Below are 25,618 nucleotides of genomic sequence, written 5' to 3'. Positions count from 1 at the left end.
TCGTGTTCCCCTTGGAGCACGATCTGTGTGACCTCAGGTCCAGCACGGAGCCTGTGTTGCTTCATGAGGACCACGAGGTGAGCCTGTGAGCTTCTGCAACACCCCATTATTGCACAGAGCAGAGCAGACAACCAACATCCCTTCTCCTGGGTACCCTTCCCTTCACCTACTACACTTAATGACTGCGTGGGTGGTTGTCAGTGCAGAGTAAACCCTGAAAGCCTGTTCTAAAGACAGACCAGGAAGGGGTGGGTGTCAAGGCTGGGGACTATTGGCAAGCTCAGCTCCCATCTAAGAAGCAACCCTGTAATCCGAAGATCTGAACTTTGGCTCTGCTGAATTATTCCTTACTAGAGATAATGTAAAAACAAACAAGCGACTCTTTGCATATAAGTTGTTAAGGACAACTATATACAGATAAAAAAATACAGCAGAGGAGTCATTTTATTGGCTGTCCACAGGAAGTTCATCGATGACACAGGAGACGAGGACAGCCAAGTGCACAATACAACACCCCATCTAAGCGCTGGCAGGTTAAACGTCCGTCTGCGGCAGGACCCCAGTAGCCCCCTGCATCAGGGGACGTCCATCCGCAGACAGCTAAGTCCTCGCAGGATGGCATCGCCCGCCCATTGGGCCCAGTCTGTCGCTCTGGATAGTTTCACAAGACTAAAAAGAATGAAAGGAAGGGGAACAGGAAAGCAGCTTTCTTCTGGAATACCAGCACTGTGACACACGTGTGGCATGCAAACCCATGTCTGGTCGGCTTTTCCCTTTAGGATTTTTGTTTTGTTTTGTTTTAATGAACAAATGGAACGGCGGGTCGATTTCAATTAGTAGCGTTACATTAAGTGCAATTTCAGTCTGGTCACCAGTGTCGAAAACCTTCCTCGTGTCTGTCCCAAGAGCAGCCGACAGAGGGCGCTGCATCCACGCAGCCTCTTCCAATTCCTGGTTCCTCCTCCGGAGGGTCCTCCCTCCCCGGCCCACCCGGCAGATTGCAAACAAAATGCCCACTTGGCGCTATGTCCACTGTTTTCTTTTTGTTTGTTTGTCACCTGTGGTCCCAGGACTGGCCATGCAGGTCACACGGAGCTGAGCTTTACCAAGCCCCGCACGGAGTCTTCGTGCAGAGAGTCCTGGCTGGCCAGGCCCAGCATGTGCATGGTACGGCTGTGTGCCAGGGGGCTGCCTGCCCCAAGCATCCTTGGCGGTGAGGGTGCCTCGTCTGGGGTCAGAAATTGGTGGCCCCCGTGCTCATCCTTCAGGGGCATAATGTCTGAGAGCGTGGCCTCGGTGGCGAGATTGGGCATGGAGGAGGGTGGTGTGGGCTGACCCAGTGTCAGGCTCGCGCACGGGGTGCCCAAGCCTGGCTTCCCAGGCATATGCAGCTCTTCACTGGTGAGGCTCGGCTCGCTCTGAAGCAAAGGAGTGGCTGCGGCCTGCAAAACGAATTTGGTGCTCTGAATGCATTGGTCCTGGTCGCACTGGAGAGCGGCGGGAGCCAGCAAAGAGAAGATGGAGAGGAGGCAGGGAAGGCAGAGGGTGAGACAGGGGAGGATGGGTGTGGGAGAAGAGAAACCATTAGTGACTCGTCAGTAAGGCAGAGGCAAGGAGCAGACATCCGGAGAAATCCCCGCACGTGAAGCATACAAACGTGAGTGGCGGAATAAAGTGCTCTGAGGAGCAGGTGCCCACTGATGGGCCTCCAGGGTGCAAAATCCTCTACAAGCTATGATGCTCATGGCCTTCATCCCACACTTAAAGGATGCCCAGAAAAGAGTCCCAGGATTTCCCCACCCTCAGCAGCAGAGACCACTGTTTTGTGTAGGTTAAGATCTTTGTGTTTGTATGTGATGTGCATGGGAGCGTGTCTACATGTGTTTGTATGTGCACCCGTGTGTGTAGGCTGAAGTCAGCTATCTCCCCCCCCCCCCCCAGCTTATATACTGAGGCAGGGCCTCTCACTTGATTAGTCTAGCTGGCTAGTTTACTCCAGGTACCCATTTCTGCCTCCCGTGTGCTGGGATTACAGGTGGCTGATGTATGTATATACATCAAGTGTGTATATGCTTGAGAGCAGCCAGATGCTGCTGCACAGAACATGGGAATCCTAAACTCCATCCTACTCAGAGTAGAGTCAGAAGACAACTCCACGGCACCAAGGAGGAGACACGAGTGTGAACCTCGGGTCAAAGTATTAGCTGATGCCCCGCTCTGGGGAGCGAGCATACTAGAATTCTCTCTTTAAACAGGAAGGAATAAGGCACACAGGGGCCGGGGGGATTACTCAAGACCTCATATCTAGACGGGTCTAGTGTTTGAGGCTGGGGTCCTTTGACTGCAAACAGCCACCACCACATATGATGCTTGGCAAATATTGTCTTTACTGGCTCAGGAGTCCCTGATTAGAACACACACCAATAGCCCTGTGACTGCCAATAGACACCAGCAGATGTGTCACTTATCACCGGCAACCCAGAAGCAGCCAACAGGAGCACGAATTTAGTGGGGCAGTGAGAGTAACTGCCCAAGCTTGCGACTCTCTGTTTCATTCCCTGTGTACGCCCTTCCCGGAGCACGCCTTTCTCAAGTCCCTGCTCTGTCTGAGCCTAGACAGGAGGCTAAGGCTCCAAGGAGTTGCAGGTATCCGAAGCTGAAAGCCCCTGGCTTCACGGAGGAAGGGAGCTCTGGGCGGGGACAGCCTTGGGGGCGGGGAGTCTCGTCTCATCCCAGCCAATGGAATCTCAAAGAAACGAGGAGGTGGGGCTGTGAAATTACAAACATCATTTTGCTGACTTAAACAGCTATGGCTGGAGGGGGCGGGGCATGAAGTCGGGAAGCTGAGGCTCCACCCTTGCTGGCACCGCTTCCTTCTGAGGTCACATTCTTGGTATGCTGCTTTCCTTTTCTCACAGAGGCCCCCTAGAGTAACGCAGCCCTCACACCTGTGTCCCCTCCTGTGAGTCACCCTTTGGTGTTTTACCAGGTAAAAAACAGTGCAAACGTACTGTTAGCGTCACTGGCTGGAACTCTGTTGGAAATGCTTCAGTAGTATCATGGTGACATTTGGTGCCGCCTGGGCTGTGGAGAGGCTCAGCTGGTAAAGCGTTTGCTGTGCACACACTAAGACCTGAATATGATTCCCAAAAACGAGAGGGTGGGGCACGGGGAATGGCACCATGCATCTGCATTCCCAATGCTGGGAAGGCACAGATTCTGGCTGGATTCTTGGTGAGTTCCAGGCCAGTGAGAGACTGTTTCAGGAAACACTGGAGGACAGCACTGGCAAGACCACCACCTGAGGTTGACCTCTGGCCTCCGCATTCACTCCCTACCCCCCCCCATACCCTGCACTCACACCTGCATACACACGGGCAGGGACAAACTTCTGCACAAGTCACTCAGCAATCTTCCACGTGTCTATTTTAACCCCAACTTCTACACACATTTAAAAAAAATTATGTGCATTGGTGTTTTGCCTGCATGTGTATCTGTGTGAGGGTGTCAGATCTTGACGTTACCGACAGCTGTCAGCTGCTATGTGGGTGCTGGGAATTGAACCTGGGTCCTCTGGAAGAGCAGTCAGTGCTCTTAACTGCTGAGCCATCTCTCCAGCTCCTACATATTGTTTAAACGTCTGAAAGGATGGGTCGGCAGAGTTGCCGAGTCCTCCCTGGTTGCCCCTGTGCCTCTGAAAACCCATCTGACTCATTCAGATGGACTTCCGTCTAGAAAACCAGCCCCTTCTGGGGGCACATGGAATCCAGATCTGCCCTCAGGGTATGATTGTATCACTGGTGTATTGAATAGGGTGGGCCTCATCAGGTTCTAACCAGTGATGGCACGAGGGCTGTGTACACTGGAATTTACAATTTCTGTACTATAGTGTCTGCAGTGAATCAGGACTATATAAAGCTCTCTCTCTCTCTGTCTCTCTCTCTCTCTCTCTCTCTCTCTCTCTCTCTCTCACACACACACACACACATTTTCTTAAGGTAAGAAATTTTCTATACTAATCATACTGCCCAAATTCTAAGGATGATGGTTGGATGAACTGCCATGGTTGTGAATCCAATTTGGAACATTACAGGTTTGGAAAACTGTTTTCAGGGTTGCTATGGAGATGCCTAATAAAAAATATTCTCACATCCTTTTTTTTTTGACCTTTGCTTCTAATTTCTATTTCCTCTTGTTGATTAAAATAGTTTTTTTTTTGGTTTTTACGAGACAGGGTTTCTCTGTATTGTTTTGGAGGCTGTCGGTCCAGCCCAGCCTCGAACTCACAGAGATCCACCTGCCTCTGCCTCCTGAGTGCTGGGATTAAAGGTGTGTGCCACCATTTATTTACTTATATTGGGGTGTGTGGGGGGGAGGGAGGACATGTATGTGGCTTTAACCATTAAGCCATCTTTGCAGCCCCTACCCTTGTTGATGTTTGTATTTAATTCTCTTGCTCTGTCCCTACGTATTCTATATAGTCCTGTCATGTTTTCTTCTTTGAGAGATTTCCTTCCCCTCCCATTTCTTGTTTTCTTTTTCTTCTCATCTTCTATTCTCCCCCTCCCTCCCTTGCCTTTTCTCTGTCCTTCCTCTCCTCTCTCCCTTTCTCTCTCCTCTTTCCCTCTTTCTCTCCCTCTCTCTCCCTCCCTCACCTTGAGCCTTTTTCTGTCAGGAGCTTTTTATTTGAGGGCTGTTTACTTTCCAGCAGTAGAGGGCGCTATCACCACTTCCATGTTTGTCTCTGGATTCGGTGGCTCTGCATCCAAGGTGTATTTGAATTTCCCTAACTCTTTACATAATCTTAAGAGGAAAAAGTGCCCAGATTTATGATGGTGACAGTCCATCTCACGGATGGCACATGGGTAAACCTAATATTTTCATTTTCAAAATAATTCTTTAAAAAGGTCCTCATTAGTCAAACACGGTTTACATCTTATGAAATTACTGGCCTTTTTGCGTTAATAATTGGTCAGATACTGCATGGGAACAGAGTGGAAGCTGGCTGTGTGTGAGCATCTACCAGCAGACCTTTGTGTCTGGAGCCCTGGGGCTTTGGCTCTGAGTCACAGCTCAAAGGCAGTGTCCATGTTTAATCGGAAAAGAAATTATTTATGGTTTCAGATGGTCCCACTCTACACAGGAGGTGAGCATTTAACGCTCCAGTCTGAAGTACCACAGGGGCTGGCTCAGTGGGTGAAGGGGTGTGCAGCCAAGCCTGAAGGCCTGAACTCCATCTCGGATCCCACATGATAGGAGGAGTGAGCTGACCCCCATAGAGGTGACACCATGTAAATAAATAAATGTAAAGAGAAAACTTTAAAACAAACAAAAATCAAGACATCAGCAAGATCATTTTCTTTCCGTTTCGGTAGATTTTTGGGTAAAACTTGGGACACACTCTATTCTATCCTGGATGATATTTTATCTGAAATAAACCTAGAATTTGGAGGAAAGTCTACATTTTTGGAATTTTCTAGGCAGTTTATATACACATTTACAAAGCCTTAAATTCCTCATAGCTCTTGCTCCAATTCTGTCAGAAGGGTTCAAGCCGGACAGGGTTTATCTCTGCTAGGCTGTGAAGTCCCGTCCGGGGCCTTATGGGCACACATCTGTAGGCAGAATACCACCACACCTTCCTGAGTCCGCCTGGAATGCAGACTCAGGTTAGGGCGAGTGATTTGGTCTTCAGTTTGGCTTGAGTTACTTCCCCACAGTCCCTGACTTTTGGCGTTCGGCATGGAGACTCCTGCAGCCCCAGCCTGAGAGGAAACTGCTACCCTGCTGACACTGGATTAATGGCAGTGTTAGTTTCCAGTTACTCTGACAAAGACTCTGGGTGAACCAATTTAAGAAGAGGAGAGATTTATTGACTTCCTAGTTTTAGCCCACGCTCACATGGCCCTGTGGAGACACAATATGTTATATGCTATGGTGGGGCTATACAGCATTGGAGAAAGCCTGTTTACCTCAGACAGGCAGAATGCAGACAGAGAAAGGGGCTAGGTTCCCAAGATCTCCTTCAAGGGCACATTCTCCATGGTCTTCCTTCAACTAGGCCCTGCCACTGTAGCATTCTGCCACCTCCCAACAGGTGGGGACCAAGCCTTGAACATTTCAGAGCCAAGCTCTAACAAGGAGGATAGCAAATATTAAGTTATAGTAAGTTATTTTTAAAAAGGCCCAAATACACACTTTTGTTATCTTTACATTAAACAAATGATCTCCCAAAAGAGTCTTTGCAGCTACAGCTTCAAAATACAAATATGTATTCTGTGCCTAATGCTACGAGCATCGCTTATTTATTTACCCGTCTAATCTCCTCCATTCTTCCTGACGTGGGTGGTGGCAGGATGGACAGAAAGGACGTCAGTGCTGGGTAACATTATAAGTGGTGACGAAAGGGGACTGAAGATGCGAGCCCCGGCTAACTCTGGGTGGCTTGCACAGAACAGAGCGGTGCTGCTCAGAACTTCACTGGCGTTCAGGTGACAGAGCTGTGTCTGCAATTCCGGCACCACTTCAAGGGTGGAGCCGCTTAACACTGCCTCGACATCCTTCTGTAGCGGAGGGATGATCGCTTGGGTGCTAAATAAGCGGCACTAAGTTATTGGTGTCGCCCCCATTTTGGAGAGGGAACAGATACCTCCTGAGTACTCAGGGGCCACGCCCCTACTTACATCCATCCATTTTGTTTTTTGTTTTTTTTTCTGATGCAGTCTTAGGGTGTTCACCTGATGCTTCCAAACCCACAACATCTATAAACACTGCAGGTTTTTCCAGGTGCACTTTCCCCGCTACAGGGGAAGCTCTATCTTGATCAGGATGACGGTTCTAAAACGAACTGGGAGCAATTTAGACGGAAGATCCCTTTCTCTCCATTGTTTTTCTTCCTCAGATGCTTCTCTTTTAAGGTCACTGGCACTGGGGGTGGGTTTTGGTCACAGTGACTGTGGCGATTTGGACGCGAAATGTCCCCGAGAACAATTGGTCTCTGGCTGATGGCAATGTTTGGGGAGGTTGTGGAGCTTTTAGGGGGTGGAGCTTTGCTGGGGGCGGTATACCACTGGGGGTGGGCTTTGAGAGTCTACGGGCCCCTCTCCACTTCCAGTTCGCTCTCTCCACTTCCTTCTCTGGCTTCCTGCTGCTGTACCGCCCCCACCATTACCGACTCTCCCCTCTGGAATCAAATAAACCAAGTACACCCTTCCTTCTACAGGCTGCCTTTGGTTATGGAGTCTCAATCATAGCAACGCAAGAGTCAGAGATCATCTCTTAAGTCAAATCCAGCAATTAATACTCAGAGAGAAGGTTGTGAAAACACGTCGCTGGGCGTGTGGGAACATTTGCTGCCTCGTGTCCTTTACTCCAGAGACAAGGCTTCTACTTCCAGGAGTGACAAGTGACACGTCAACACTCTGTATACAAAAGTGACCAGAATGACAGATACACATGGTGGTAGGTGGTGAAAGCAGACTATGCATGATGGTAAATTCGGAGCAAGAGAAAATTCACAGGGTAAGTTCTGTGACCAAACACATTCCCCAAAGGCTAGCATTTGACCGCAGCATGGCATCACTGCTGGGTGGAAAAAACAGAGGTCAGGTATGAGGATACCTGTGGCTGGATCTGAGGGTTAGGACTTTGGAGGATGCTGGGCAGGGATGGGATACAGGGTGTCTCCAATACTCAGCGCACGGCTGTGATCTCCATCAGGACCTACAAGTCAGTAGCTACAATGAGGTTAAGAGTTGAAGAGGGATGCTACAGGTTGAGATGATAGTGTTGATAGGGTCTCATCAACAACCTTTGTCATCGCTATCCCCAGCATCCTGCTAAGACACCAACAAAGCAATGCCTTAGTAAGAGCAAGAACTGTGTCCTAGATGGGCATGGTGGGGCACACCTTTAATCCCTGCACTTGGGAGGCAGAAGCAGGCGGATCTCTGTGAGTTCGAGGCCAGCCTAGTCTACAAAGCAAGTTCTAAGTTGAAACAAACAAAAAACAAAACCAAAACAAAAGACCTGTGTCCTAAGGTAAGACAATACCAATGCTAATAAAGCTGAAAACTGAACTCGGACAAGTTCTTCACAGCAGACAGCAGTTTGAAGGGCTGGGGAAGCCCTGTGGACTTTCCACGGTCCTGCACTGAGCAAACATGACACAAGCCCATAAAAGCTCAGGGCGATTAACCAGCAGTTGAACTACTGGCTAAAATGGAATGGTCACTCTTCAAAGGAGATCACAAAATCTAAAGAAGACACTAGACCATCTGCAATGACCGTTGTTCAATTAAGTGTCAACAGACACACAAAGAAATGGGAGAATGGAATGGAAAAGGAAAATGATGGACGTAGAGAGCACAGAAACCGAATTCCCTGGAGGAGCTTAGCAGTGGACAAGAGACGGTAGAAGGAACAATAGGTGAACATCAAGAAGGATCGGAAGAAATGATCCAGTCAAAGGAACTGAGAGGATTTGTAGAAACACACTCAGAGCCATAGGACCTATCCCCCGGTCTGACATCGAATGGTCTAACGTGTGTATAGTCAGACGCGCTAGAAGAAACAAAAGAGGACTAATGTGGAAAACACATGTTAAAGACAGACCCCCCAAGAAGCAACATAGCGGTCACTTTGGACCAGATCAGCAGTTCACCCGATACGTGCCCATGCAGGAAGCTCCCTACACCAGCCGGAAGTGCTTCAAATAGTTTGGATTGGGAGCGTGTAGAGATGTAGAGAGGAAGCATCGGGTTCATTTACTAGCACTGCCATTTGCAACAGAGCAGAAGCTGACAGCATACGAGAGTTTTAGTTTTTTTTCTTTTTTGTTTTTTTTTTTTTGGTTCTTAAGACAAAATACCTGATAAACCAACTTAAGGAAGGTTTTACTTTGTCTTTCAGTTGAATGGTTCTTTATGCCAGCATGGACAGCATGGCCACAATGTGCCTATCGTCAGGGAGCAGAGAGTACTGCCCATGCTAGGCTACCTTCTGCCTTTCCATGCAGTCTGGGACTCAAGCCCGGAGAATGATGCCACCCTTTAACATAGGTCTTCTTCAGCTAATCAACATAACTCCTCAGAGGTGTGCCCAGGGGCTAACTCAGTCTAAGTAATCCCTACATAATCATACACAGGGGCCTGCAAGCTTGTCCCCTGGGAGCCCAGGTGCAGTTGAGGTAACATGTTAACCATCACAGATGGGGCATAATGGTTGTGTTAGAACAGACTGTACACAGGTCACACATTCAGGCACAACCTGGTTTTGTGACTGCGACAAACGAATCGTGTTCTGCAGGGAAAGCACGTGAGGTGTGAATACCTCAACATAAAAACACTCCTCTCTGTAAAAACACCTCCATGTAGAGGCCCCGGGGTAGAGGGTTAGAAAGAGCACCTTTCATGGAGTCAGACTACCAAGGATGAAACCTCAGCTTAACCCCTCCAGTTAGCTGTGTCACACACTTAGTTAGCATTGAGGAGTTTGTCTCCTCAATGGGACAATTAGCATGCTCTCACTTGGTCTCATTAACACCTCACCTTTGAGAAGACTAAATGAGATGTAAATAAATGCCAAGAATGGAGTAAAGTCACACACAGCAATTATTGACACACAGTAGTTAGTCTTGGCCTCATTCCTTCTCTCTCAACCAGCACTACTGACACCAATTATTAGAGACTTTTGTAGATATTGAGGCTGAAGTACTGAAAATAGCACTAACACACACTTATTACTGCTGTTACATTATTAAAATTGGAAATTTTCCGTATGTATTTTCACATCCATGTGTATAAGTACGGCATATGTCCTCGTGTGTGGGCATATGTGCCAGTGCTGAAGCCAGAGGAGGCTGGGTGTCCTGATCTGTCACTCTATTCCTTTGAGACAGGTCTGCCACTGAAACCGGAAGCAGGCTGGCGGCCGTCAAGACTTAGCAATCCTGCTGCTTCCACCACAAGCGCCAAGGGGACAGGTGCACGCGTGTGTCATGCCTGACTCTTAACATAGATAGGTTCTGGGATCCGAACTCAGGTCTTCATGCATGCACAGGAAGTGCTCTTATCCATGGCGCCATCTTTCTGGTCCTCCCAGATGAGACATGATCTCATGTAGCCCAAGCTAACTTGCTATATAGTTGTGGATGACCTTGAACTTCTAATCCTTCTGCCTCCATACATGAAGTAATGAAATTAGAGGCATGAGATACCACACCTAGCCTGAAATGCTTTTTAATCTAAGTCAAATATTAATCTATTAAAACTCATACATCCCTGAGATTTGACTTTCATTACCCTTAGGATATGAGTGACTGATGATAAATTTCCCCTCATAGTAGGCTTTCATGGGGGGAGGGAACATGAGGATGACAGACTGTGGGAGAAACTCCCATACACATCCATTTTCCACGTTTCTTCGCCAGGATGCAACATAGCATGGAGTTCAGAGTAGGGACTCTGGTTGTGTTTTCCTTAGGCAACCTCCCTAAGCTCTGCACCAGTCTCCTGGGGTCATTGTGGGGTCATCCATGCAATAGGCTTGGCACAGACCATGATAGGCTGCAGCTGCTATGCTATGGAGGCTGTGAACACGTGTGGTGTAGGCAGGCATGACTGGGAAGAGGTGAGCTGGTGAGAGCTCAGACCAGAGCCAGCCTTGCCTCACAGCTGTGTCCTCAAGCCTCGGTCTGATTGGCATGGAACTTCTAGCACAGGACACTGGAAACCATAAAGATGTGTTCTACGTGCTTGGATGGTGTGCTGGTTGCTTTTTTGACTTATCGTCTGGGAAGAGGGAACTTCAAGGGACAAAGCGTCTCCTCAGGTTGGTCTGTAGGCAAGTCTGTGGGGCATTGTCTTGATTAGTAACTGATGTGGGAGGGCCCAGCCCAGCGTGGGTGGTGCCACCCCTGGGCAAGAGGTCCCGAGTTATATGACAGGCTGAGCAAGCCAGTCAGCAGCATCCTCCATGGCTTCTGCTTCAGTTCCTGCCTTGGCCTCCCTCATGGCCTGTGACTCAGTTTACTTTAAGACTCTAACTCAATATTAATGGATTTTCATGTTTGTTTCACACAGAGGATTAGGATACAAGTTTTCCAAAGCTGTGAGTGCTAACTCTGTAAAATAAATATGTAAAAAGGAAGGTGATGATGGATCTCTTGGCAAACACCTGGGCCAGTTGCTCTTGTTTCCAAGGAGCAGAGAGAGAGATGTTTGCTAACTTAGGCTGCAACAGACACCGGGCAGCTTGGTAACTGTTAGGGTACGCTGGTCACACCTTGCTGGTCTTGTTGGGCAGGTGCACAAGTGTGTGTGTGTGTGATGGTTGTATTTGGGATGTGTGTTACAGACAGTCTAGGAAGTCAAATGAAAGGAATGTTCCAATAGTCCCAAAGAAGTAATTGTGTTGTCACTCTTAAAATAACATCACAATTTTACCATATGTTGACAACTGTTAGGTGTGTATGTTTGGCCCTGGTGCTACTCAAAGAGAGCCAAGCAAGCAGTAAAAGATCTGTGACCCCCGGTGGACTCCTACGTGCCTGCAAATGGCTGTCTGTGAAGGAAAACTCAAAGCTAGAGGAGGGGCTGGCGCATTCTCCTGCATTGCCGAAGCAAAGGACATCCGTTTTCACAACTTGTTCAGCAAAACACTAGGGGCCACCCTTTCTGCAGACATTCTAGAATAAGGCCAGCATCACTCTGATACCAACGCTGACAGAGCTTTACAGGAAGTGGAAATTACAAACTGGGTCTCTCGTGCCTTGGCAGAGTACCAGCAAAGTGAATCAACCAACATAAGATAATTGGATCTCATGACCAAGTGGGATTTACCCCGGAAATACATAGAAAACACAAGACACACGAGAGGAGAAATGCACAGTGAGACTCAGGAGGGTGGCAAGTGGATCAGCTGTCAGCATCTGATCCAGAGAGAACGGACACACTCAGTTTAGGAATGTGGGGCATGACGGGGAAGCAAGAACTGAGTCATGGTCCACGTCTTCTAGGTGGGGTTATCCTATGTGCTGGGACTGTGGTACTCAAAGAGCGGATTCACAATTGGTCAGAGCTGGAAGGGACTTTAGATACAGGAAGTCCCGGCTCCTATCTTGCAGAAGAGGAAGATTGAGGACCGGAAAGGCAGTATGAGCTGAGCGGCTGGGGGGCTAACTGGTAGGGACCCAACTGTCACCTCATTAGTCACATCCTCTCTTGTCCAGCTGCTCAGAAGACTACAATTGCTCCAGATCTTGCTATCCATGAACTTCATGGAGGGAGATAACATGATCGAATGCTTATATTGTACTTGTCCTGCATCAGGCAAGATTTAAATGTCACCCATTAACCTACTCTATCTCCATGGCAGCTCTACCAGGTGACAACACAAACGTTCTTACTTTATGGATGAAAACACGGAGTCGGGCAAAAGCTATACAACTTGTCAAGCTCACATATCTGGTAAGTGGTGGCAGTTTGGTCTCTGCAGTCAGCCCTCCCTCCCTCTCTCCCTCCCTCCCTCCCTCCCTCTCTCCTTCCCTCTTGTATCTAAAGGTACCCTGGACTCCTAAAGCTTGCTGCCACCTGACTCTTCAGCACCCCCTTGTGGATCAGATGTCTCTGTAGAGTTCCTATGACAGACTGACGTGCCCAGATTGACCACAGAGTTCTGTGCTATTATGGTTTGACTGTGAAGTAGCCCTCACGGGTTCATGAGGTATGGCCAGTGGTGGGAGGCTCTGCAACCTTTAGGAGAAAGTAGGTCACCTGAGTGTTTGTCCAAAGACAGCATCTTCTTACATGTTATCTCCCCACCCCCATCCTTCCCCTTCTGTTCTCTCACAAGTGAAGAATAGACCCTGCCACCATTATATTCTACCACAAACTTCTGCTGCCATCACGTCCTGCCCAAGCACAAGGGGCCAAACAACTGTCATCAGAACCATCTGCGTCAGGAGCCCCCAAAAGCATTTCTTCCCCTGGGCAGCGCAATGGAAAAGCAACCAGTTCATGTCCCATTACAGAGTCCGGGGTGGCTGACAGCACCTTCAAGATACCCTTTGTTTCATTTCTAAATCTAGGACCATGTAGAGCAATCTGGGGTCGGTGCTGGGGGATCTCATGGAGACTAATGCAAGGCCAGTGGAGTTCACAGGGACACTGCATCTGATGACGTGGACTTGCCTCCGTGGACTTGCTTCCGTGTTGTGCTGACTGCCAACACCTCGAATGTGGGGGGGGGCTAAGGACTGTAAACCTATCCACGGAGTCTAGCACTCAGCACACAGCAGGGGACCCTTGGGGGAGGTGCTGGATGAATGGGGGAGTGTGCATGCATACAGCATGTGTACCAGTCAGAGAAGCAATCGGTAGACACTGATGGAAATTCTGCTGTACTCTCCTTACAGCTAAAAAAAATGGAGTGATAATTTTCCACTGTTGGTGTAGGATTAAATGAGGTTGTTAAGGACACCTGTTGCCTAATAAATTCAGTGTCCTCCCTTTTGTGAGCATATCCTACTCCCTCTGTTCTTGCTTCCCCCTGAGAATCATGGTAAGAGGCCTCCAGGGTTCCTTGTATGCTCATGTATGTTCACGGAGAAGAGTGCCAGAGACTGTGTGGTGTCCATATTGCTGTCAAAGGAGACTATTAGCTAGTGCAGCAACACACACAAGCAACACACCACCTCTACGAAACAGTGAGTTCAAGCGTCCTTCTGCGGGGGCTGGAGCCATGGGTGACCAAGGAATGGATGATTTTCTAGCTCCCGGTCTTAGAGACAGTCTGCCTCTGACCTTCACCTTGAAGCTCTCCATGCTCAGCAGCAAGGTTCTCCAAGTCTGTCCCCAAGCCAGTTCCTCTGTGTGACACAGAAACCCCATGTGGGAGACTCAGCCACACAAACGTTAACCAGCAGGTGGGTGTGGAACTTGAACTCTTCAGAGGCTGGGAGCTTCTTTAGACAAAGGAAGAGGCCACTGGCTTCCAAATACCTGGGGAAGCTCAGGCTCTGAGGCTCTGGGTTAGGTGCTATGGCTGCAGATGTCCACTGTAAGACATTTCCCGCTCCCCACCACTTCCTGCTTTTCAGTGGCGTGCCCATGCCGCATGCATGCTCTGGAGAGGCCTGCAGGCAGTTTGGTTTACGCTGTAAATAATGGAGACCTGGGTCTGAGGATGCCTTAGAGTGGAGGAAGGCTGTCTTATGATTCAGGGTGGAAGTGTGGAGATGTGGCTGGGTTGCCCACTGCTTACTTAGAGAAGCAGGATGCATTATTATAGTAGCATCACACACTGGGCAACAGACAGGACAGGGAATGGAGATTACCAAGCAGATCCAGCCCTGTCGGGAAGGTAAATCCTGCCCTTTACCTGCTCTCTGATTTCATGGCAGGGGTGTCCTTCAATGTACCATATACTATTGGAGTATAAACACTGTGTGTGTGTGTGTGTGTGTGTGTGTGTGTGTGTGTGTGTGTGTGTGTGTGTGTGTGTGAAGTAACAAGCTAGTCAGACTAGATGGCATGGTCCCTCCCCGAATACTGTCCGACTAGGTCATTCAATTCCCCCATGCTAGCATGTCAGTCATATGGATGTCCCAAATGTCCTTCCTACTAAGGCATTTTTTCAGGCATGTGTTACTAGGTTAGGGGACATATCAGCAGAAGAGAAGGCTCACAGGGAATGGTGGCCCTGATTTAGGCAATTCCTACCATGTCACTCTGCGATTGTGTGGCCCCATACATAGTGATCCCGTTGGATGGTGCTGCTGGCTGCGGTGTGTCGGGCTGGATGTATCCTCTTCTGTCGATTAGGCTGAAGAAGAACAAACACAGGAAGGAGAGGGTGAGGAAAAGCTCGACAATGATAACAACATGATTTAAACGTCTAGGTGTGGGGTCCCTCTACAATGGATAATTTCAAGTGTCAGTTTGATGAGATCTAGAATTGCCTGGGAGATGAGCCTATGGGCATGTCTGTGGGAGATTATCTTGATTAGGTAAATTGAGGTGGGACAATTCTCCCACTGTGGGTGGCACCATTCCCTAGGCTGGGATCCTGGAATTGTATACAAGGGAGCAAGCAAGCTGAGAATAAGCATTCCTTGTTCTGTCTTCTGTGGATACAATATGACAAACTGAATCAAGCTCCTCTGGTCTTGACTTCCCTATCACAAAGTACCCTTGTCTGTGAGCCAAAATAATAGGCTAGGTCTGTAGTAACAGGTATACCTTACTACTTGGAGAACAGCTCTGCCTGTATCAGGGAAGTTGCAATGGGGCATTCTCGGCTGAACCCTGGATGACTATAAGCTGTAAGATGAAATAAACCCTTTCTCCCTAAGTTGCTTTTGGCCATGGTGCTTTGTCACAGCAATAGAAGCCCCAACTAAGACAGGTCCCCTCATGCCCCATGTGGTAGTTTGAATGCAACTGCCCCTAAAGCTCATGGAGCGTGACACTACTAGAGAGTATGGCTTTGCTGGAGTAGGTGTGGTCTTGTTGGAGGAAGTGTGTCACTGTGGAGGTGGGCTTTGAGGTCTCATACATGCTCAAGCTACACCCAGTAATACTTCCTATGACCTGCCAATCAAGATGTAGGATTCTCAGCTCTGGCACTATGTCTGCCTGCACACTGCCATGTCCCACTATGATGATAATGAATTAAACCTCTGAAACTGTGAGCCATCCAAATAAATGTTTTCCTTTATAATAGTTGCCATGGTCATGGTGTCTCTTCACAGCAATAGAAACCCTAACTAAGACACCTCACACCCATTTTCTCTCTCACTCGCCCCTAGCCCCCTCCTGAACATGGTCAGTCTTGGCTTCTCTTGACTAGCCCGACTAACCCCTTCACCACAGACTGTCTCCAGACAACTCAAGCCACGTCTGAGGTGGATGACACTGCTGAGCAGGCTAGCCTGATGGGAAGGTCCTGCTACATGAGGGCAGAGAGCTGAGGGAAGAGGCCGCAAGAAAGGCCTGGAGGGAAGGACAGAGATAGATGAACATTGTCATCTTCATTGGCCTGGGTCAACCCTGGGGTGCCCCTTAACACAGAGAGGGGCCCAGTCCTTTCCCTCTGGCCTCACCAGAGTCTGTCAAGTTGATTCAATGGAATGAGGAGTAAGGGGTTAGAAGTCATTCCAGCCAGTATCCTGGTTCCCCAACGAGTAAAATGAAACATAGCTCAGTATGACAATCTCAGAAACTGAAGCTAACCTCTAACTAGGGACTTTCCATTCAAATGACCCAAATAGAGCTGTAGTCCCTATCACCAATCCAGAGCATCCGTTGGCTTCTCTCTGCTCAACCTACACATGGACCCCTCTTTTCCCCTCTAAGGACCCCCGTCTGTTTCCAGACTGGGGCTGTCTAAATCAGGACTCACTACCTGCTCAAGAAAGTACTTCCATCAGCAGATCTCAGTTTACCTTTTGGCAGGCAAGCCAAGCAGTTCCGTGGGGGAGGACCACTCGTGAGAAGTGTCCCTTGCTAAGGGCTTGGATCTTAAAGACCATGACCCAAATCCAGCCCAAACACTGTCCTAGTTAGGGTTACTATTGCTGTGACAAAACAATGCCCAAGGAAACTGGGGGAGGGAAGGGTTTGGTCAGATCACATGTCCACAGCACTGTAAGTCACTGTAGGAAGTCAGGGCAGGAACTCAAGCAGAGCAGGAACCTGGAGGCAGGAGCTGATGCAGAGGCCGTGGAGAGGTTTGTTCCCCCTGGCTTGCTCAGCCTGCTTTCTTATAGCATCTAGGATCACCAGCCTAGGGATGGCACCACTCACAGTGGGCTGAGCCCTTCCCCACCAATCACTAATTAAGAAAATGCCCTACAGGCTTGCCCATAGCCTGATGTTATGGGGGGCATTTTGTCCGTTGGGACTCCCTTCTCTCCAGTGACTCTAGCTCGTGCCAAGCTGTCATAAAACCAGCCAGCACAGCTGTCCCCTTGTCAGCTTGACACATCAACACATCACTTTTCAATGAGAATGTTTCCTTTCTCATTTATCCCCAAGGTGGCACGTTAATATCAATATCATAATGTAAAACATAACTTTAGAAGCCCCACATCCCCTACAAATGCAAACACGTTAAAACTTCAGTCTCTAAAATATCTAATCTCCTTAAAAAATATCCAAAAACGTTTTTAAAAGTTTAAAGTCTCTCAGTTGTGGGCTTCTGTAAAAACAAACAAAACAAAACAAAATTCAAATACCTTCTCACTTCAAAGAGGCAAAAACCAGGGCACAGTCACACACTTAGCAAAGCAAAACCAAACTCCAGCAGCGCAAATGACTCGGTGTCCAATGTCTGGGGTTCACTGGTGATCTTGTGGGCTACTCTAAGGGGCTTGGGTCACTTCTCCAGCCCCGCCCTCTGCGGCACACACAACTTGACTCGGCTCCAGCTGGTTCCACTCCCCTGCTGCTGCTGTCCTTGGTCATCCCATGGACCCTGCATCTCTAAAACTTTTTTTTCTGCAACTGGGATGCACTTCCACCTCTTCATGGTGCCAAGTCTCAACTTCTCTGCATGACACCTTTTATCCTGGGCCTTCAACTGCCACCGAGGCAGCGCCTTCACCAGTGGCCTCTCTTGGTGCCAAGACTCAGCTGCCCTCCACGATCCCCTCGTGCCTTCAAAACCAGCACCACCTGCATGACTGTTACACCACCAAGTTCAGTTGCCAGCACGAGGCACAACGTTGGCCGTCTCTGGAACACAGCTTCTGTATGTGGACCCTCAGGAAACACTTCCCAGAAGATTTCACCTCAGTGATGCTGGTCTCTTCTTTTTTTTTTCCCCCTTCAAGATAGGGTTTCTCTGTGTAGCCTTGGCTGTCCTGCATCTCCCTCTGTAGACCAGGCTGGTGTCGTACTCATAGAGATCCTCCTCTCCGAGTGCTGGGATTAAAGGTGTGCACCACCACCGCCCGGCTGCTGGTGTCTTCTTAATCACTAATTTCTCAGCTGTAGCTGACCAGCATTGATTATCCCAACAAAGCACAGGTTTCGTCTCAGTTCGGGAATCTTGTTAAAATCACAGGTGATTCTTCAGCCCCAGCTAACCAGAACCACAGGATCTTAATTCAGAATAACAAATGACCCTGATTGAGTCTTTAAACTTCTCTCTGAAACTTCACAGGCCAGGCCTCCTCCATCCATCCGCATTTCCCTCGGCATTCTCACCTTGCGAGCTCCTACAGAGGAGCTCACCAAGCATTGAACACCCATGGCTTTTCTTGCATAAACTTCCAAAGCCTCCCCAAAACAACACGGCCAGGTCTGTCACAGCAATAGCTTGGTACCAGCTTGTCTTAGTTAGGGTTGCTATTGCTGTGATGAAACGCCACGACCAGAGGAACATGAGCAGGAGAGGGCTTGATCAGCTCACACTTCTACGTCACTGTTCATCGTCAAAGGAAGTCAGGACAGGAACTCGCACGGGGCAGGAACCTGGAGGCAGGAGCTGATGCAGAGGCCATGGAGGAGTGCTGCTCACTGGCTTGCTCTCCACAGCTTGCTCGGCCTGCTTTCTTACAGAACCCAGGGCCGTTGGCTCGAGATGGCACCACCCACGATGGGCTGGACCCTCCCCCATCAATCACTAACTAAGAAGATTTCCTACAGGTGTGCGTACAGCCAGACCTTATGGAGGGATTTGAGGCGCCCTGCTCTCTAATGACGCTAGCGTGTGTTAAGATGGCTTAAAGCCAACCAGTACAAACACTCCAGTCAATCCAGTTGTGAGGGAAGTCATTTTGGTCATGACAAGTTTTGATCTGTAAATACACAATCGGGGCCACGCGCAAATCCAGGGCCAGGAATAGGAGGAGATGTGGATGGGATGGGGGGGGGGGTTTCAGCTCCTTGCCTGGACTCCAGTGTGTATTCTGTGTGCCTTCGCTTTTATGGTCCCTCAAGACCTCACAGAAGGACAATCTAAGATGGTGAGTAATTCATAGCTCTCCAAGATATTTCCTGACCAGAGGACCCCTGAGAAGGCAGCCCGGGGGGGGGGACTGGAACTCTTCCTGAGGGGCTGGTACCTACGAGAAAGGCCCGACCCTCGTCTCCAGGCAATCCCTTTCTCTGGGCTTTGCCTGCTCCTGTCTGTCTGTTTCCTCTGAGGAGGAAAAAGAGTAGATGGGGAGCCAGGCAGTGGTGGTGCTCGCCTTTAATCCCAGTACTGGGGAGGCAGAGACACGGATCTCTGAGTTGGAGGCCAGTCTGGTTTACAAAGCAAGTTCCAGGACAGCCAGGCCTGTTGCACTGAGAAACCCTGTCTTGAAAAACAGAACAAAACAAGAGTAGATGGGGTTTCCCAGAGGCTCCTAGTTCAGGAGGAGAGAGACATACTGCATTCCTAACATTCTGAGCCAAAGTTGGGAGAGGACCCATTTCTAGTTATCCAGTGGTCCCACCATGATGGGAACACAGCATCCTGGCTCTGTGGTTGAATGGACTTGGCTACTTGTCAGGGCTGCCCACCCCCAGCCCCCACCCCAATTACTCTTACTCTCTAAGGAAGGTTTGCTGAGGCTGACAGTAGCATGGAGTGTGCAGCCCGTGAGTACACACCAGTGAGATCTGTGCACACAGGGGAACTGCCTTGCAGGCTATCCAGACACCTTGGTGGTTTCACAAGTTTTGAGACCAGACGGCAGAGGAAGTACAAACAAATTAGAAACTCACTCAGATACTTGCCATGGATACCTGCTCAATCAGTATTTGTAAAGGAAAGATTGACTTCTCAAGAATATTCTACTCCGGTGTCTATCAAATGTTTGCTGTTTTTTGAACTTGTACAGTTCTGACCTGGGAACCCGCTCCCTGGTTCCAATGTCAGAGAGCCTGAGTAGCCAGCATTTGCTGGCTTTGTAACATCTTAGGCATGTTATTTAGACCCTGTGCCTCAGTTCACCCACCCCGAAACAGAAGACAGTGGTATCTATCCATTTATCTACTCCATAGGCATGAGATGAACATTTCAAAAGATGTTACATACAAAGCACTTAGGAGGTAAACACTCAGAGAGAGAGAGAGAGAGAGAGAGAGAGAGAGAGAGAGAGAGAGAGAGAGAGTTCCAGCTGCTGCCACCATAAGTAACAACCATCTTTAGTGTCACCCCTGCGACACCACCTACTCCTCTTCCCCTAGCCCTAGCTCTCCCTTGGGACTGTGTGAGCACCATGCCTGCATCTCAGCCTTTAGCGTTTATCCCTAGATGGTTTTGGGTTGCTTCCTACACTCAGGCTCCCTAATTATGCTAATCACAGGTCCCAGGTCAACCCAGAAGTTCACTGTCAGTCAGTAATGATGCTTCCATTTTTCTGTTCTGAAATACAGGAAATTTCTTTGCAATCGGACACAAATCAGTTCAAGACCAAAAAGTAGTGAAGTATGACCAAATGAAGTCGTTGGGTGTGTCTAAGTGGCACACAGAAGAGAGGGGGACTGGGGGTCGTCTGTGGGTGTGGTCAGCTCCAGCAGGTGGGGGCCAGGCATCTGTCTCTGAGCTGTATCACCACGGACAAGATGTCAGCTTTCCTGAGCTCCGTGACAAGGGTACCACTCTTTGACTCTTACCTGGGGGAGATGGGGCCACACAGGGCGACACAGCAGTTTGTGAAGATGTTTCCATAGCTGTAGGGATTGTAATTTTCTTTACCTCTTTTATTGGACCAAGACCCTTTGATCTGAAAGAAAAGGAACATCAGTCACACAATGTCTGAAGTACTGATGCCAACATTTAGGGCAAACGGGACCCAGAGATGCCTTTAAAAGATGCAAATGAGGGCTGGGTTGTAGCTCAGTGGGAGGACACCTGCCTAGTCCGTGCCAGACGCTGGTTCTGACGCTAGCACCACACAGTCTTTCCTGGGAGAAACTGAGGCATTTCTTTTTTGTGGAACTTAGAAATATCCTCAAACAGCAGCTTAGATTAGGGAGAGAGTGATGTTCTCTGAGGCAAAAATCCCCATTTAAGATTACAGTGTGCTACTAAAAGTTCCTCTAATGAAAATCAGTAGAGACTCTGATTTCATATTCCCATCTTGCACCCCGTCTTATTTATTTACTGTTTATTGCCTGTTGTGTGGTGTAGGTGTGCTACATGCACAGGAGTATGCAAGAGTATGTGCCTTGCATATGGAAGCCAGAGCGAAACGCCTGGTGTGTCCCCCTACTGCTCCCCAGAGATATTGTTGCCTTAGACAGAGACTCTTAATGAGCCTGAAACTTGTGGTTTAGGCTAGGCGGGCTGGCCTGTGAGCTCACAGGTGCTGTTTGTCTCTGCTCTCCCAGTGCTGGGGTTACAGGCATGTGTGGCCATGTGGGTACCTGGGAATCAGACTCCGTCCTCATGATTGCAGAGCAAATGCTCTGATCCACCGAGCCACATCCCCGGCCTCCCCAGCGCTGGGCAGTGATTAAGTGAATGTTAACTGAAACAGCCTGGCTTCCTTAACTGTCAGTTTAGACAGAGGAGGCAGCCTCATGTTAAAAATGGTCCTGTTTTGCAGATTCTGATACTCATAGTTACCAAATCGAATGTGCCAATCTAGCAGTTTATCTCATCTATTTTATCATTTACTTTTCCCAGCCTTTTGTTTAAGGAAACTCGACCTGTCCTGAGACATTTAGCATGCACAGACAGACAAGATCTCAGTATGAAGAGCAAGTGAGAACTATGCTTGCTGGGAAGGCATTTCCAGCAAAGATGTTTCCTGGTCTCCCCCTTCCCCCCACCTGCACTATGCATTGGCAGATGCTCCTGGACTCAAAGTTCAACTGTGAGTTAGGGCAATTTCCTCCAGAAGCCAAGAATGAAAGTCAGACCCCAAGGTGTCAGCCTGCCATGGTCTGTCTTTGGCTGGGGAAGTGTGACAAGCAGCCTCCAAAATGACTTAAGAGGATTTGAAGAGCCTTCTCAAGGTCAGAACAGGGTGTCACCTGGCTCATTTTAGGATGGGACTGACGCGGTAAAATGTAGGAGGATGCAGTGATACACCATGCATGCATGCGGGACCACGCCGGAGGCTTCTGCTTCACCGCCTGTCCCCAGGTTCCTCCTCCAAGGCTGACCATGCAGATACCCATGCATTACCGTCAGGAACTTACATCTTCATTTGTCGTCTGGTTGGAGCTGATCAAGTATGTGTGGAACCCTGAGAGGCCCACGATGGACCAGACCGAGAAGAAGCATACCACGGCCTCCAGCACAGTGGGCGGGTCAAGGAGACCAACGGAGGGAGAGCAGGGAGATTCCCATGGCTACCGGAGAGGCTGCACCACAGGGGAAGGGCTGAAACCCCATAGGCAGGTTCAGGGCTTAGTTCTAGCCACCATCCCTTCCGGGTCTCTAACCAGAAGCCTCTCTCCTTCAGACCAGAGACCACACTCGTGCTTCTGTCACCCCTCCCCCAATGCAGAGGGGCATCCACAGCTCTGCGATGGATGGCTGCCAGGCTCCCTGGGCATCACTGACTTCTTCAGATGGACAGCTTCCTCTTTGACCTCTACCTCCTCTGACTTGTATGGATGGACGGGAGCTGGCTCAGACCTTCGGCGAGAGGACTAAATGGTAAATGACCCTCTGGTTTCAGCTTCCGAATGCTGAGGACTGTCTCCCCAACAAGCGTCCCCCTCCCACCGGCAAGCTTCTGACATTTAGAACGGCTTGCTTCTGGGGACTGTCCGGACTCAGCTCATGAGGCCAGGAGAAGCGCTCCTGCCTGTGAACTTGAGGGTGGGTGACCCTAGGTGTGGAATCGGGCTAAAGTTCTCCTTCTTAGAGACCCCCGGCCAGCTCCACAGTCAATCCCTGGCACAGGATACCGCGCTATGTGCCGGGAGAGGACAGTGAGAGGAAGCCAGGCGTTCAAACGTGATGTGCCGTCACCAAAGGAGGAACAGCACGGCCTTCTTCACCAGATGGCATTGATCAACCAAGAATGCAGTCATTTGAAAGGATGAGAGGATTTTCCCATCCCACAAATGTTTATAAGAGTCTATTTAGAAGATACAGATGTTTCTCAGGAAAAACTAATGCATCCTGGGGCAGATCTGGGGTTGGTTTAAATATACATCTTGCTTCCTCCCAGCAATGAATTACAGATGGGGGGGGGAGTAAAGAAACCTTGTGTTTTCCTTATGCAACCAAGGATGGAGGGACCCAGATCAGGATCAGGATGTTCTATGTCACCACTGATGGTTCCAGGTTGAAAATAATTCACTTTCGATGACAGAACTGTGTTAACCAGTGCCTCCGTATCCTCCATATGAAGATGGATGCTCTTGCTGGGGACATGGAGTCTTACACCAAACGGGGGAAAGCTGAACAGATCTGTGGGCTGACGGTCACTTATCGTAGCCAGTCACAGCATCTACTCTTGGGGGAGCAGAGGTTGGGAGGGCCGAGAGGACAAGAGAAGCACAAGGAAGGAACCCCATCCAGGGCTGCAGAAGCCTGCTGCTTCCCCTGGGGAGTGGCTGTGGCTGGGCTTTACATGTGCATGGGACAGTGACTCATGTATCCCAGTGGCCAGGGCTCCCATATGTCATTTCTCTGCCTCCCTATCAGGGCTGGGGGGCGGCTCAGGAAGACTTCCTGTCCCACACCGGCTACAACGCAGAGGTGCAGTTCAGGGGGGCAAGATTAAGTGACCAGGGAGGAGGCTAAGTCGGGGAGATGAGGCTGAGCCAGAGGCGACAGCACTACTTAGAACTCTACGCCACAGCTAAGGGCAAAGGTCGGAGATGCTGAGATGGTGTGACTCAGGAGCAGGGAAAAAAGGTGTGGTCTGGGGAGAAAAGAGAATAAAGATGGAAGTTGAGGTCAAACTCAGAAACACTTGTGCATCACCAGACAGAATGATGGGGAAGTCAAAATAGAAGGAAGGTTCAGACATGAGCCATAAAAACCTGAAAACTAAAAAAGTAGGTGAGTAGTCGCTGACTTCTGGCTACTCCATCTGTAATGTGACCTGCAATTACTAGCCGCTTCCATTAGGAGGCAGTGTGATTGGTGGGTGAAGAATTGTAGAGGTTTACAGAAACAACAAAAGTGTGTGTGTGTGTGTTTCTGTGTGTACACCTACGTGCCCCTAGAAGTCAGAGTCCAACCTTGGAAATTTTTATGTGCCATCTACCTTTGAGATTTCTTTTGAGACAGCGTCTCTCACAGGCCTGAAGCTCACCAGCTCCATGCTCCAGGGAACAGGCTGTGCTTGAAGTGGGGGAGGTGAGCAAGGGGAGAAGTAATTCAGAGACTTGGGCGAGAGCCAGGCAAAATGGCTAAGGGTGCTTCAGTCTCCGGATAATCATAACCAGTGGGAGAGCATCAAACTACGCCTTTAGCATCTTGGGGTTGCCGATCTCTTCTCACAAAGAGGCACAGAAAAGCAATTTTTCTTATAATCTCAGCAATGTAAAAGAAAACTTCCCTGAAGCGCCTCTGCACTATGGAGACACAGAAGCCCAAGTCAGGCCACCCCGGCTTTTCCTAATCCCTTGTTTGCAGGCAGGACTCTGGGTCCCAGAGACTAGTAAGTCACAGCAGAGCCAAACCGAGCCGAGTCCCTGGACTTCTGGGAGACACATACCCCTTCCCAAGACCCCACGCCGTGGCAGTGCCACATGACAGTCACAGCTTTGCAGATGCTGCGTTCGTGATGTCGAGACTGAGATGGAGACTGGCTGTTATTTATTTTGGCCAAGTGCAAACTGTGTGCTGGTGGGCCTCCTTATTAGCCAGGATGTCTGAATGGTCAGGAAGAGACCACCTAAATGGGGGCTCTGCATGGTCCCTCTCCTTTCTGCCATTTTCAAATGTCCTGGGTCACCTCCTGGTGAGACTTCAGGTGTGAACCCCATAGTTTTCATAGACAGACTGTGCAGGGGTGCTGCCTGCCATTGAAGATATATGAGGCAGGGTGGACAGCCAGCAGCTGTATCTGCCTGGTAGTCTATTCTGAAGCAGATGCACCTTGAAGGAGTGTCTCCTTTATGCGTCCATTACATGGATGATTCTACCTAGAGGCGGAAAAACACAGCTGTGCTGTCACCTGGCCACCCACCCATGTCTACGGCAATTGGCATGAATGACTGACCCCTGTAAAAAGGGGAAGTGACTGAGATCTCTTCACAGGTTCATCTGACCCCAACCCCTGCTCTCAAACCTGACTCGCCTGTGTGTGGAGGAAGCTTCTAGATTCATGGCACAAGTGACCAGGGTCCCAAGCAAACTTCCGACTGGAGCTTTGAAGAGACAGAACCTGACAGACGGCCTCTAAAGGTCGTTTAGGTGACAAGGTGTACAAGACCAGCGGGGAAACTTTGGAAAAGAACAACCCCGGGATGAGGGGATGGGGAGACATTTCTAGTCATCAGAGCGAGGGACAGCAATGGAACAGGATGTGTCCAGACATGGCTCGGAGCACAGACATGGGACAGAATTCACAGTCAGTAGTGGAACAGTCGCTTGATTCTGGGGCAGGTGTCCATGGATCCACAGCATTCCCGAGATGCTTTGGGGTCCCTTGAGGTAAACACCACATTCCTGTCAATTTCCCCACCAGACACCTGCTCCTGTCTCC

At 49.3% G+C, this 25,618-nt stretch overlaps 1 protein-coding gene across 3 annotated transcripts in view; it reads right to left on the bottom strand.

Moving 5' to 3' along the window:
- Positions 1 to 426: 426 nt before the first annotated feature.
- Zdhhc14 (zinc finger DHHC-type palmitoyltransferase 14) overlaps positions 427 to 25,618 on the bottom strand; it is a 247,941-nt gene continuing 222,749 nt past the window's right edge. Inside the window, exons 6-9 of one of the 3 annotated variants that reach the window (XM_040728435.1) lie at positions 22,143 to 22,245; positions 20,610 to 20,719; positions 14,721 to 14,823; positions 427 to 1,487 (exon numbers count right to left, since the gene is read on the bottom strand). In XM_040728435.1, the coding sequence (XP_040584369.1) occupies positions 1,086 to 1,487; positions 14,721 to 14,823; positions 20,610 to 20,719; positions 22,143 to 22,245 (718 nt within the window). In that variant the 3' untranslated portion in view covers positions 427 to 1,085. Of the gene's footprint in view, positions 1,488 to 13,499; positions 14,156 to 14,720; positions 14,824 to 20,609; positions 20,720 to 22,142; positions 22,246 to 25,618 lie in introns of those variants that run through there. The other 2 variants (XM_040728436.1, XM_040728437.1) reach the window with 2 other exon arrangements.

Source organism: Mesocricetus auratus, unplaced genomic scaffold (genome assembly GCF_017639785.1).
Source record: "Mesocricetus auratus isolate SY011 unplaced genomic scaffold, BCM_Maur_2.0 Super-Scaffold_100018, whole genome shotgun sequence".
Taxonomy (NCBI): Eukaryota; Metazoa; Chordata; class Mammalia; order Rodentia; family Cricetidae; genus Mesocricetus; species Mesocricetus auratus.
Note: the sequence above shows the minus strand (reverse complement) of the source record. Positions and strands in the feature narration are given on the sequence as shown.